Consider the following 15,226-nt stretch of genomic DNA (forward strand, 5'->3'; position numbering starts at 1 on the left):
TCTAATTATTTTATATTAATAAAATTATTATTCACTTGGAATTATAAAAATTGAACATGATAATTTTTAATGTTCATGCAAGTATGAAGCACAGAAGTGCTTTACAGTCTTATGTATGAATGGCTACGTGCTACATCAATCATACAGTGTGTGCGGTTTTGTGCTTCATATTTGCATGAACGTAAAAAATTATCACGTTCAGTGCTATAAGAAGTTCATTTGCTGGACTGCTTAAGAATGTAAACTTTCTGGTAGTCTATGAAAATATGTTGGGAACTATGGATCCATTCAACTGATTGGGTTTTTTTCCTCGTTCCAGCAAGTGCACTACAACTGGTCAAAGGTGTGTGTATGTGCTTTTCTGTCTGTAGGAAAGTGCATATAAAAGATCCCTTGTTGCATTTAGCAAAATGTAGCAGGTTTCCTATAATGACTACGAGTCAGAATTACCAAATATTTGACATCCAATAGCTGATGATCAATTAATCAATGTGCTCTAGTGGTGTCGTTAAACAAAACAAACTTCTATAAGTTGTGAACTAAGATAAGACTGCAGAGTGAGTTGTAAGAAGTGAGTAATCCCATTAATGTGTGATACACACGTAGTCCTATGAGAAAGCTGTTATTAAAACACTATTGATTTATCACATACTCTTCTATCATTTTAGTATATAATGCATCACTAACAATTCATAACACATTTAGTGTAGTATTCAATAATAATTATGATTTGGCGCATTCTTCAGTAAATCATGGCATACATATACATGTAATCTAGTGTATCGTTTTACTTCATTACATACATGCAGGTCTATAATAATTGATAACATGCATGCAGTACTGTAATAATTCATCATAACATATACCTGGCACTGTAAGGCTTACAGGTATGTAGTGTGTACTTTTCAACAATTCATCATAACATATACCTGGCACTGTAAGGCTTACAGGTATGTAGTGTGTACTTTTCAACAATTCATCATAACATATACCTTGCACTGTAAGGCTTACAGGTATGTAGTGTGTACTTTTCAATAATTCATCATAACATATACCTGGCACTGTAAGGCTTACAGGTATGTAGTGTGTACTTTTCAATAATTCATCATAACATATACCTGGCACTGTAAGGCTTACAGGTATGTAGTGTGTACTTTTCAATAATTCATGATACATTTACGACATTCAATAGGGTACTTTTCAGTATTTATGACATACATTTCTACTGTAATTCACACTGATCTGGTAATTCTAAACTGGCTAATTATATTAATCCTGGAAAAAACAAACAGGAAAAGGTCTCCAGCTTGTACAAAATAATAATAATGAAAAAAAGGTTTGATTTCTACAACATTTTGATTTTTATCTGTTTTATCTTAATCCCTCTCGACATTCATTTTGAAAATTTGTGTTATGACAAAGAATGGGAGACATTTGCCAATAATCTCCCTTTAGCACTAAAACAATGTGTGGTCCAACTACACTTCCAATATTTGTTGGTTGGCCATTTTCAGGATGACTGCAAACAACTTCAAATTCAGTGACATCTCGAAATTGAGTAACATAACGTTTTTATGAATTTTTTCTTTTGATAAAAATATGTGAGTTTATTATTATTGTATTGAAAAATAAAATAAAATTGTATTGATGCCATTTGAATTAAAAAAGTTATTTGAGCTCGGTGTTACGGTTTTTAAGACTCTTCACCCCTATCAAAATAACTGTCAGTTCAGTATTGGGCTGATGTATACATGTCAATATGTTTTTATTTACCATAAATGTAGAGTTGTATTAAGATCAAATTTAAAAAGAATGTACATGTACACGGTTAAAAAACCGAAGAAAAAAGAGAAGACTTATTATGTACAAAAAAAAACCCACACAAAAGTCCTGCCATGCTAAATACAGACATAGATAGAGATTTTCAAAGCTATCTTAGCACTATGATAATTTTAAACCCACTGTAGGCTATGATATCACTACAGCACACACCATAGATTACGATGGTATTACGATATCGTAGCACTGAGATACAATTTTTATACCTTTAAACATATGGACCATGGTACTTGCCTAGGAAGTTACACAAGTATTTTTGCAAATTATATTTAACCATGGTTAGAATATGATGGCCAACACCAGGTTGATGCATTGTGCATATTGCAGGGCCAATAAGCATGGACATGCGAACACAGGAAGTTTAGCAGCAGAGTCGTGCAGCTCTCAGCTGATACCAGTAAAAGCTCACAAAGACATTGCTTCCCACTAAAAAGAAACTGGCCATTATAACAGCTTCAAGCCAGTAATGACATTAATGGCCAGCAAAATGCTTGCAAAACTGCATAAATTGGTATTTGATAAACTCAAAATTAAATTTAGGACAGTGGACATGATGGCAAAGCATGACAGGACATTTGCCAACTATGAATGGCAGTGTTCCCTGGATGAAATAAAAGGACTGGATGTTGCAAGGGAATATAGATCCAACAAGTCTGCCACAGACTTTAAAAATAAAATTCAGTGATACATGCAGTGATTGCTGTTTTGTTCTTTAACAAATGATTTTTATCAATTATTTATTACCAACCTAAACAAACCTAAATGACGTGACAACAATCAAACGAAAGCAAGTCTCGAACACCCTGCATGCTAATGGCCTTACAGAGTTGGAGATCCTCTGATCATTCATCAACATCAACTTACAGAATCCAACTCACCATTAACAAGGTAAATGACTAGAAGAAAAAAAAAGAGTGGGGAATTCAGTATAACCACAGACGTTTCAACATTCTTTTACCCTTTGACCCTCTGTACTGACAAGAAAGTCATGTTTAAACAACCAGTACAAGTAGATCCACCCACTTTCCTTGGACTAGTATAGGATACACACCTGGCAGGGAAAACTTGACAAGGAAGCCACAGAGATTTGAGATGTAAGAAAACTGTTACTAATGAAGAAAATTGCTGGAACTAATGGGTGCAAACAGCAAAATCCTCGAGCAAGTGTACACGAGAACTAAAATACCCACTATGGAATATGCCTCTCCAAGCTGGACAACTGCTTCATAAGCCTCAGAATCATCCATAGATCATCCCAATGTGTGTGTATGGGGTGTCAGGGAGGGGGGTACTGACAAAGCAATTACATTTTTAGGGGGTATCTACATTACAATATAATAAATGTGGGGAGAAGGATGTATAAAATGCCTAATTATGTTACATAATTGTTGAATGACACCCCCCCCCCCCCCCCCCCCCCCTCCCAATCAAGGGTTCAAGGAAACTGGGTGGTTTCAATTTGATCTAAATGCATTCATTAGACATTTGCAACATGACATACATAAATGAAACCTGCAATACTGTTGAAAACAAAATGAATACACACCAGACCGAATATTAAAAAATTTCATCAAATACATCAATCAACAAAAGTTTATCAGTTTACCTAAAATGATTTCCTGGAGCACAAATACCATATTTGACCTGGAATGACAACTTGGCAAAACTTTTTTTCTTCTTGTTTTAACTTTACTTTAATTTCTTACACTCTTGAGAACATCATTGTTATTTATGATAGCATACACATGTTACCGATTTAAAGACATATGACTGGCTGCTCCTAGGTGATGACCCTGGTGCCATAAACATACAATCCAATGAAAAAAAAAGCACTATCAAAATTGATTAATCTGTGACTTATATAAGTTAAGCTGAAACTGATTACTCTGTGACCCATGTTTGCTTTTGATAGTTGGATACGTTTACAAACAATTTTTAGATAAAGGGTATCTAATAGTAATAGCCACTCATTTAGTATTCTCTAGATATAAAGTTAACATTTAAGATGAAAAGACACAAAGATAATCCATGTGACCAAATAGCATTTGTGTTTTCTATAAGGACCAATCAACAAAACATAAAAATCTTATTAATAAAAAACAGGAAGACATAAACTAGATTGACATTTTGATATTCAACCCTCCTAAAAAAAACATGAACAAATTATATACATCATATGTACATTAGCATTATAATATATCACTACTTTAACAACATTATATTAATTTAATATACAGATATATAGTCACAGTAATTTAACCAACATTACAATTCACCGTGCTATCAAGGGTACATAATCTATTGACAAGGGAAGGGGGTGGGGGGTGGGGGGGGGGGGGGTTAGGATGACTAGGTAAAAATGGACACTGATAAAAAGAAGATCATGTAATATAACAAAATTATTAAAAATGTAGTGGAAAAATAAACAAATTATTTTGATGTACATATTTTGAACTCTGGCTCTGTATTAAAAGATATACAAAATAAATAATGTCTTCAAGTTATCACCAGCTGCCACATGGAAGCAGCTATAACAGTAAGTTTAACAAGCAAATTACACGGAGTTGTCCAACATCCTTTTTTGCCAGAACTAAACACAACAATTCATCTAACCTTCCTTGTAAAGTTGCCGACCCAAGTTTCAACTTGTGAAAATGAACACTAAATGTGCTTAATCTACAAACCTGTAACACATTTTTATAAAGTTACAATAGAGAAAAACAAGAGTCTGTGATGATGAAAAGTATAAATACACTTTAAAAATAAAGTAAAGCTCGATTCCATAACCAGGTACATGAGGTACATGAATTTTTAAAAAGATGAAAAAATTATTTTTTGGTATTAAAAACACTGGGATAACGAGAAACACTTTGGATGTATGGAAATGGATAATCTAAATAATAATATCTAAGTAATGTTTGATTTCAATGATTAGAAATGGCTCTAATAGTGAAAAATATGCCGTAGTGTTTAAATACTAGAGTATGTCACTTTGATCATTTATTTTTATTTTACTGTTTAAGGTTATTGTCGATGACACATTTTCAGCTAACTGAGCTGTTAGTTCATCAAGATTAACCTCGCATGCAAACACAACGGCGAGGTTTATCCTGCCTAGCCATTAAATCATTAGCATTTCTTTTCCTTTAATTCAAAGTGAAGATCATTTCAAAGTAAGTATTTCTTGGTCTCCATGAGCTTGAAATAGATCACAATACACGATTAGTGTGTGAAAACGTGATGGTAGTCGTTATTTTGACCGCAATTCGTTCCGAGCAAAATTCCTCGGAACCGTTCAGAAATGCTAATGGCTTAATGGCTAGGCAGGATAAACCTCGCTGTTGTGCATGCACGCGAGCTTAATCTTGATGAACTAACTGGGCTGTCAGTGATACAGAGGTAATATATTGGTTATATACCAACCCAGTGAGTCGTACGTGCCACACTCTCATAGGATGCGAACTTGGCATCTACAATGTACGATCCTTAAAACCGCCAGGGCTGGTCCACCTTCCCGTTGCTGACCTCCACTTAACATTTGATAAGTTCGTTGTTCAATGGAAGCAAAAATGGATTTCAACACCTTTTCAATCTCAGTTATTAACACTGACAGCTGGGACTTTTAAACTGTTGTTTCTACGACTTTTTTTTCATTTTCAAATATGCTGGTTGGTCTTCTGGGTTTAGACACCAAGGAGTAAGGTCAAGGTCACACTCCAGCCTGATGTTTAACACGGTGACGGGTGCCCCATCGACAGTGAGGAGTCGCTGACTGACAACTTGATATTTCACAGTGCTCGCTCCAGTCTCCCTGTCCAGACGTCGTGTTTTCTGAAACACAAAACGTCTCCTTCCATCAAAGGCTACACTATAAATTAGGGGATAACAATAAGTACTGTGTTTTCGGATTTGTCGATGTAGATTGGTGGTTTTACTGTAATTTAGTTCTATTGATGACACATTAATTAGCAGAGCTAATAAAACAAGAAATAGCATAACAATAACTCAACAACACTATGGTCAGACCACAGAAACAGAGTGTGGTGCCTTGGTAAACATAAAACAAATGCTTCACCAAACTTTCCACACAAAACGTATTTAGAAACATTGCTTATAGAACTAATTTGTTTAATTTTAAGAGATACTCAAAAATGTGTTGTGTTTGCCATTCTCAAGCCGTACAGCACTTGAAGACCACCACCTGTAGGCAGACCACCACCTGTAGGCAGACCACCACCTGTAGGCAGGCCACCACCTGTAGGCAGGCCACCACCTGTAGGCAGGCCACCACCTGTAGGCAGGCAACAAGTGGATAGATTCATGTGAGAACTGTACATATGAGATTAACTCTTGAAACAAATTCAAACCCATTGTGTGCTACCTGTTTGTGACACGTTCTTTATATACAGTATTGACCCAAAAGGAACGTCAACCATCTACCCATAGTTTGTTTATCAGTTTGTAATTACTTAGCTAAATAGACCAAATTTCAGGGTTTGAACCTGAAGGTTTGGAGAGTAACAATATGTACCCTAACATCTTGAAAATTAATAGATATATTTTTATAATTTTTAGATAAAAGATAGTAAGAGAACTGCTGTTTGAAAGTTGTCAAAGCACATGCAATGCAGTGTCCAAATTTGAAATTTTCCAAACCCATAACTACCTAGTATGGTCTTATGGTCTGTTTTGTTTTTTAATACGTATCCTCAAAAAATGTTCTAGCCAAAAGCTTGCAATGTAGCTGTAATTACCAAACCATTCCTAGAAACATCAGTTGGTTCATCCAACTACTTCAGTCTAACAAATTACACTGGTAGCACAGACAATTGGTGAAATTGTTTCCACACAGTAGAGCTTACCTCAATTTGATCAAAGTATCTCCACGTTATTGTTGGTTTCCACACTGTAGAGCTTACCTCAGTTTGATCAAAGTATCTCTCCTGGACACGTTATTGTTGGTTTCCACACAGTAGAGCTTACCTCAGTTTGATCAAAGTATGTCTCCTGGTCACGTTATTGTTGGTTTCCACACTGTAGAGCTTACATCAGTTTGATCAAAGTATCTCTCCTGGTCATGTTATTGTTGGTTTCCACACAGTAGAGCTTACCTCAGTTTGATCAAAGTATCTCTCCTGGTCACGTTATTGATGGTTTCCACACAGTAGAGCTTACCTCAGCTTGATCAAAGTATCTCGCCTGGTCACGTTATTGTTGGTTTTTACACTAAAGCTTACCTCAATTTGATCAAAGTATCTCTCCTGGTCACGTTATTGTTGGTTTTTACACTAAAGCTTACCTCAGTTTGATCAAAGTATCTCTCCTGGTCACATTATTGTTGGTTTCCACACAGTAGAGCTTACCTCAATTTGATCAAAGTATCTCTCCTGGTCACGTTATTGTTGGTTTCCACACAGTAGAGCTTACCTCAATTTGATCAAAGTATCTCTCCTGGTCATGTTATTGTTGGTTTTTACACTAAAGCGTACCTCAATTTGATCAAAGTATCTCTCCTGGTCACGTTATTGTTGGTTTCCACACGGTAGAGCTTACCTCAATTTGATCAAAGTACTGTATAACCGGAAATTTTCGAGGATTTTTATTTTCGTGGGTTTCGAGGGTAAGTAGTCAGCATCGAAAATATAAATCCTTGAAAATATTTGAAAAAATCAACAAATTCTAACTAAAATATTTATTGTGAAAACCATAACACACTAACAATTTACCGGAACATTTTATTTCCTGTCATGCACAGTCCACCGGATACGACAAGAGAAAAGTATAGTCAAAACAACAAGTTAGAATTTTAAAAAAAAGTTATTGCGTGAATCTCACTGTTTGTAGAATATAAGGAAATATTTTTAAATTTCGTATATTGTTTTTGTCAATATCCGCCCGCACTGCATCAGAGATTCTGGGGTGGATGAATGCAGATTTCAACATTTCCTGGCATATTTTTAATTCTGCCATAACTTTCATAATCCACCTTGCATGAATTGGTTTTATCGCCGAAGTATGCATTTCGATCTTGATGTCCGTTACAACTTCGCCGTGTTTCATAGCCAGGGAAACCCGCTTTGAATACCATGTGGTAAAATTAGACTTCATGGCGTCCTTAAGTGCTTAATACATCGTAATTGGCTTTACACAAAATCAAAGACTGTGATCAGTTGTCTGTCGAATAGCATACCGGGTATCACAGTGGCCAATTAGGCTACAGGTGACTGTTCTATTGTTTAACTTTACACATCGGTAGTATTGAACAACTGGCAGCCGAAGTGAAACTTTAATCAACAATAGCAAGTATTCTCGCAACTAGACTTGCTAAAACTCGAAAATAAAATCACTTTCAATTTAGATTTGGCAAACAACGAAAATAAGAAACCTTGAAATGTTTTTATACCCCAAACCACGAAAAATTAAGACCACGAAAATTTCCGGTTATACGGTATCTCTCCTGGTCACGTTATTGTTGGTTTTTACACTAAAGCTTACCTCAATTTGATCAAAGTATCTCTTCTGGTCACGTGGTCGTCTTTGTCTATCATGAACGTGGTGGAACGTCTTATAACCAGTTGTTATATTCATGGGCCGGCGAATCTACACAACATTTTCACAAAATATTATAATGTATTTTCAATGCAAATTTTATAATTCTACATGTACACATGTCACATGATGTCACAAAATTAACATCTTTTACTTGATGGTAAGTAAGAAGGATTACAATAGTAAAGAGGTATTAGGTGTTTTTTTTTCATTTACATGGTCACAGCAAACGTTTTCAGTTGATCACATTGCATCATAGGTTACTTGTGGGCCGTTCAGATTTATTACCGTATTTGACCGGAAATAAGACCATGTCTTTGAATAAGCCCCCCTCCGTTTTGATAGCATTTAAGAAATTAGGCCCTCATTCGTAAATAAGCCCACCCCCCACTTCGTCACCTTATAAATAACACGAAATTGCAAGTTTGCTCAAAGTTCATTTAAAAGGTCATACCTCCTGCAGATAATTAAACACAAATGTAACACAATATTTTACCACCAGTGAGATTTAGCAGTCTAACAATAACTGTGTCACATTGTTTTCAACTTCATGCCTGCAGTATTTCTTTGAAGTATCCAAGCCCAAGTATGAACTAAAAACTAATGTCTATTTTTACCACCACACTGGGTCCGCAGTTAATGCTAATTAAGCAAATACCATATTCTGATTGGCTAAGAACAATGACCTTAGATTGACAATTTTTTGTAGTGTAAGCTGGATGCCTGTGTTAGAAACGTGTGTATATGCTATTGAGTTTGTTGTTAATTGATGTTGTTTTAAGTCTTCTCAGCCTTAAATTTTGGATGTAAATAAACCTCACTGGTAAGTAATTGTAACATAGAAGGTGTGTTTCTGATAATTAGATACTAGTAAAAAAAAAAAAAAAAAAATTAATAAACAATTATTATTTATTAATAACAAATGGAACACTAATTAATAGATATGCTACTGAACGTTTTTTGTTTTCTTCCTAGTTCATTTAATTATTATTATTTATTTTAATTATTATAAAAAAAAATTCTCAACAAAACTGGCCCCTTGTCTGGGAATAAGCCCACCCCATGCTAAGCTCACAATGAGTTGTCTTGGCCCCCTGGGCTTATTTCCGGTCAAATACGGTAATACTTTGACAAACGTACACTTTTGGAAAATGTTGTGAATAGCCCCTAATAATACAGGAAAGTGAACATTTTAAAAATTTCACAACATTCTGTTTAGTGTGGTATTAGGTGTGCAGACATCACAAACGTGAGGTAAATATTGTCTTTTAAAAATGTCACTGACCTTAATCCCTTTTTTCTTCATCCTGACGTAGAACTCGTCATCTTCCCGACCCCAACCCCAGTATCTGTTAGACATCCCGTTCAGCTGCAATAGTACGACACTGGTGTTAACAGTAAACTCAAACACATCACTCGCGGTTAACTGCAACTCAAACGTTTTATTTGATCAACCAAATTACAGCAGAAAAAACAACCTGCCTATTTATACATGTTGAATGACTGTCTGCGGCTAAAAGTGCTGAGTACCAGCAATATCAGTGTTTCACAATCGGAAAATAAAGAGTGGCACTGATTATGTTTCATCAAGGACATTTATTTAAATCATTATTTTTAATTTGAAAAACAAAATTGGAGGGATGTCATGCAAGAAGCAAACAGAATTATATGACAAGAGAAATAACTTACCAAAAGCCATTAAAACAATGAAAACTTGGTATTAAAAAATCTGATACAATGATGTATATCTCATGTAAATAATCAGGGCCACAAGGACATTATAAGTTCAATGGTAGATTTTCATCCAAATGTTTTTTCCAAAATGGTGGTCAGCTTTAAAATTGTATTTTTTATTTATATTTTCAGAACATTGGAAATATCACACATCAAGCAAACCCATTTCCTTTTTATCAATAATAATAAAAAACAAACAACTAGGGGTATTTATTATATAATGACCTAAAGAAAACTTGTTCTTTAAAACATCTCACCAGTTCGAACTGTTTGCGACTAATGAGCAGTATTCCGCCCACAAAAGTCTTGTAGTGGTAAAGAGGGTGGAGACTGGGCGCGGCTATGTGGAATGGCCCTTCCTCTGGGTATGCGTAGCTGAGGTCAGGATTCAGCGGAAGTAAGTCAACATCGTGCATTGCGATGTAATCACATGCTGTCCGAGATTCCAGGAATCCAGCATTGATCAATGATGCTCTATTGAATCTGAAAGATTTTTACCACAATGTGAGGCACATAGAAAGTTAACTCAATGGAAAGAAATATATTTATTTAACAACAGCTTAAACTATGCAGGTATTTGAGATCCAAAATATGGTTATTTAGACACTTAGTTTAGAGAGAGAGAGAGAGAGAGAGAGAGAGAGAGAGAGAGAGAGAGAGAGAGAGAGAGAGAGAGAGAGAGAGAGAGAGAGAGAGAGAGAAAGCTGCAAGGGATCTTTTATATCCACTTTTCCTTAGACATGACAGTACATACCATGGCCTTTGATGTGATAGTCATCATGGGGCACTGTCTGGGACAGAGAAAAACAAATCTGAGTTCACAGTATGGATCGATCCTGTGACCCATCGTGCCTCACGCGAACATTTTACTACTGAGCTACATCCCAGCCGCTAACTACTTCAGCAGATTGTGTTAAAAAGGTGATTTTGTTAGATAAGGAATAGTACTTTACTGGCACACAAAGGAAGTCTTACATTGTCAATCATGCATGGTAATAATGTGATAAACTCAACATTTCATACTTGTAAATAGAGCTACCGGGTAGCTCAGCCAATCTGACACATAAGAATTTTAAACACAACTGGCAAATATTATTTTAATTTGGCGAAATAATTTTATGTACCGGTAATGATTATTTTTTGGTTGAAAATAATGGGGTGTTTCTTCAATTTTTAAACTTTAATAGATAATTTTACAAAATGTTTTGCACACCCAGAACTAGCCCAAACAAGCGAGGTTTAAGCTGTCATTTGCCCATCACCAAATGTTAAGTAAAGCAGAATGTGTCAAATTTACATTTATTCCATTAAATTATTAAATTGCCAAAAACATTGTACCCTTTGTGTATCTACTACTCTTAGTATGGCTAACTGAAACTTATATATAGCTACAGATTTTCTCACCAAATTGCTAATAATTGTTATGGGCTAACTAAAACCCAGTATTAAGTGTATACCAGCTCCAGGCTCTGAACCAGCCTCGACGTATATATAATGTGCGTACCTGTAGCTGTCTATCTGATTCATGGCATAAATCGTATACTTGATATTTTGTGCCGACAAGAATTGCTTCATGTGCGACACAAATTCCATCAGCTCCTCAAATCGATCTCGCAGAGGAACAATGATGGCCAGAGAATGAGATCCACTTGACTGAATGTCTGTGGTGTGTGCACTTGTATTGGTCTTATGGCCACTGGGTGGCACAACAACTTGATCTCCCGGCAGCCCTGCCCCAGTGTCCTGCCTACACAAGCACGCCACATCACGCAGTGGGTACACGGCCAGTAAAAACACTCCCACAAGTGTCAGACACAGACAGAGGAGAATGATTCGGGAGAGCACACGTCTGGCCATCCATCAGACTATAGCGATGTTTTCATCTCTCACCAGATATACCTACAAGTAAACACTGTACAGGTGAAAACACAATGAGTAACTGGTAATCTATACATGTAGTTAAATACAGACTATAGCGATGATTGTGTGATGATTTCCTCTCTCACCAGATATACCTACAAGTAAACACTATACAGGTGAAAACACAACGAGTAACTGGTAATCTATATATGTAGTTAAATACAGACTATAGCAATGATTGTGTGATGATTTCCTCTCTCGCCAGATATACCTACAAGTAAACACTATACAGGTGAAAACACAATGAGTAACTGGTAATCTATATATGTAGTTAAATACATACATGGTAAACTATATCGACCTGGCTAGCTATTTTTGAAGCTATCTTAGCACTATAAAATAGTAAAACCATTATGGGTTATGATGTCACTACAGCTCACGTCATAGTGATTTCATAGCTTATGGTTTTATAATTTTGTTGCACTTACACAGCTTCGTAAATATGGGCCCTCAGGCTAGCTCTGGGTGAGCAAAACAATTTGCAAAATTGTCCATTAAACTTCAAAAATTGCAGAAACTGTCAGTTATTTTCTAAAAAATGTCAATTATTACATGAAATTATTTCGCCAAACTAAAATAAAATTTGCCAACTGCTTTCAAAATGTACAATTGTCGAATTTGGCGAGTGTCAGAGCTAGCCCTGGCCCTGTAGGTTAGAACAAAGTGATCAAGTTTACAATTCCAGGGCTTGTGTTTCAAGGCATGCTATCACTCACACTTGCACTCAACCGCCTTAATCAATTACATAAATGGTATGTCTTAAGATTAATGTGTCATCTTCCGACCCTGTAAAATGATATATATATATTTTGTTACATCAAGTATACTCTGGCCCAATGGGTAATGGTATGCATTTGTTGTATTGAATAATTAACTTTGACTTAGGAATTTTTACATTTGTATAGAGTATTTTTATATCTGAAGTCCAGTGTTTAGGTGGTTTCCATTTGTAATAATTACCCATGGGGTTATGGCATATTTTGCATAATAATGAATGAGACAAAGTGAAAAATGAAGGCTGTGTTTAGATTTTTTCACATACAACTAACAATAAATTTACCTGTACATGCACAGGCTTAACTAGTCGAGACTGTTGCCATTTCAAATGCTTCTGTTGCTCAAATAAATTAATGTATACGTCTATTATCATTCAGTACCGTACATGCTTTTATTATTTTTTAATAACTTATTTTTATTGTTTTTGTTTCGATTTACCCTAATTTGCAGAGTACGGTCAAGCATTCTTGTTACACGAGCTTGGTAAATTGTTTTGAAACTGTGGTTATTTGGGGGATGCGGTTATTCAGGAGATGTCCGTCACATGACTTAAAAAATAATACGTCATACCTCTTCGCTCCAAATAGCTGTTATTTTTTCCTGAATTATGGACCATCGACATAATTCAATTATTTTTACAAAATATCAGTAATAAGTGGGTTATGGTAGTTATGTAGATGGTTAAATAAAGTACTTTTAGCGACAAATCAAACGTGTATATTTTCAGATAATACTTTGTTAGGTCATTAATTAGGTCAACCATCTGTGACCGAGTGCCTTTAAAATAACCACATTTTAATAATTTTCAAGGAAACCCTCTATATATCTGAAAATTGGCTAAACCAAAACTTGTTCCAGTGTGGCCCATTGGGCTATTTCTTGTTCTAACCAGTGCACCACGACTGGCATATCAAAGACCATGGAATGTGCTATCTTGTCTTTGGGATGGTGTACATGTATATAAAAGGTCCCTTGCTACTAATGAAAAAAGGTAGCAGTTTCCTTTCTAAGTCTATATGTCAAAATTACCAAATGTGTGAAATCCAATAGCTGATAATTAATAAATCAATGTGCTCTAGTGGTGTTATTAAACAAAACAAACTTTTTGTTCCAGTGTGAGCCCTGTAGCTCATCAAGATAATTGTGCGGGGAGCAGGTCAACTTGCCCCACAACACGGTTGGTCAACTTGCCCCACACTGTTTAGGCAACTCATATTATTACCATTTTCTTAATTAATATGCCAATATTTTGAGCAATAATGTGCATTAAATATTGTTGAATATGCACAACAGTCGGAGTCCAAAAGACTTGAGGGATCATTCCTTTAAGGAAATAAGGGACAAACTCACAAACATTGTTAAAACAGGCTTGACAGTTCATTGTAATATACGATATTAAGATCTCCCCAATATAAAACCATTTAATAAGTGGTTGTAATAGCAGAAGGAAATGTTGTATAAATTTAACAATGCACTCAACACATTTTATTTTACGGATGTATGGCGTCAGACCATCCAGATATTGGGAGAGGAAAGCTGCTGTCACTACTTCATGGGCTACTGTTTTCGATTAGCATCAAGGGATGTTTTATATGCACCATCCCACAGACAGGGTAGTACACACCACAGCCTTTGATTATATGCCAGTCGTGGTGCATTGGTTGGAACGAGACGGGGATTGATCCCAGATTGACAGAACATTGCACGGGTGCTCTACCACTGAGCTACGTCCCGCCCCCTCGTAATAGCGGAGTTTGACTGTAATATTAAAAAATTTTAAAGTTGTAGACGTCCATTTTAATTTTGTCACAATTATTTACACACAGTAACGTTTGGAGCGAGTTGTTCAGACTGGGGTCCGTTGGGGAAGGACTTTCCTTTGGCACTGTTACTAACCTTAACCCTAACTATTTATTATAAGTATTTATTATGGTCTTTATATGTGACAGTGCGAAAAGAAAGTCCTACCATAACGTGGTGTGTGGGGGAAAAAATAAGGCCCAAGGGGTCTAATGACCCCACCCCTACGCTGATGGGTGGTGCACTGGTCAAATCGGAGTTGACCATGAGAAATTCGCCCATCTATCTCAGAACTACACTTTCCACTGAGCTACATCCTTCCCCAACAAATAAAACTCAATCCTATAACACAAACCAATTAAATAAACGCCACATCAGATTTCTACTTCTTGAAAATATATCCCATATTATTCTAACTGCATCAACTGTTTTTGTTTCCCCAAGTACTCATGGCCCTATTTAAATTGCAATGAGATCAATACGTGACCGACGGACAGTCTACAGTCGGTAGTTTAACCGGATATATTCGAATGGTTCCGACTAAAACACATTGGAAAGATTAGTCGGAACTCTTCGCTCAATTACACGAATTAAACCGAAAATATCC

General features: G+C 35.9%; 1 protein-coding gene across 1 annotated transcript; it reads right to left on the reverse strand.

Moving 5' to 3' along the window:
- Positions 1 to 402: 402 nt before the first annotated feature.
- On the reverse strand, positions 403 to 15,060 carry LOC121382675 (beta-1,4-galactosyltransferase 7-like). Its single transcript, XM_041512209.1, has 6 exons — positions 14,975 to 15,060; positions 11,627 to 12,021; positions 10,380 to 10,605; positions 9,674 to 9,757; positions 8,335 to 8,439; positions 403 to 5,670 (listed from the first exon to the last, which is right to left on the reverse strand). The coding sequence occupies exons 2-6, from the start codon at positions 11,977 to 11,979 to the stop codon at positions 5,476 to 5,478; spliced, it is 963 nt and encodes a 320-aa protein (XP_041368143.1). The 5' UTR covers positions 11,980 to 12,021; positions 14,975 to 15,060; the 3' UTR covers positions 403 to 5,475.
- Between the last annotated feature and the right edge of the window lie 166 nt (positions 15,061 to 15,226).

The sequence above is a fragment of the Gigantopelta aegis genome, chromosome 10, assembly GCF_016097555.1.
Source record: "Gigantopelta aegis isolate Gae_Host chromosome 10, Gae_host_genome, whole genome shotgun sequence".
Classification (NCBI taxonomy): Eukaryota; Metazoa; Mollusca; class Gastropoda; order Neomphalida; family Peltospiridae; genus Gigantopelta; species Gigantopelta aegis.

What these genes read in the sequence shown, in the direction of transcription:
- LOC121382675 (XM_041512209.1), bottom strand. Translation starts at nt 11,979, where the DNA reads ATGGCCAGACGTGTGCTCTCCCGAATCATTCTCCTCTGTCTGTGTCTG. An exon ending in GTCGCAAACAGTTCGAACTG is followed by an intron (nt 9,758 to 10,379) that starts GTGAGATGTTTT and finishes GTACTATTGCAG; the next exon opens with CTGAACGGGATGTCTAACAG. An exon ending in TGAAGAAAAAAGGGATTAAG is followed by an intron (nt 8,440 to 9,673) that starts GTCAGTGACATT and finishes AATGTTGTGTAG; the next exon opens with ATTCGCCGGCCCATGAATAT.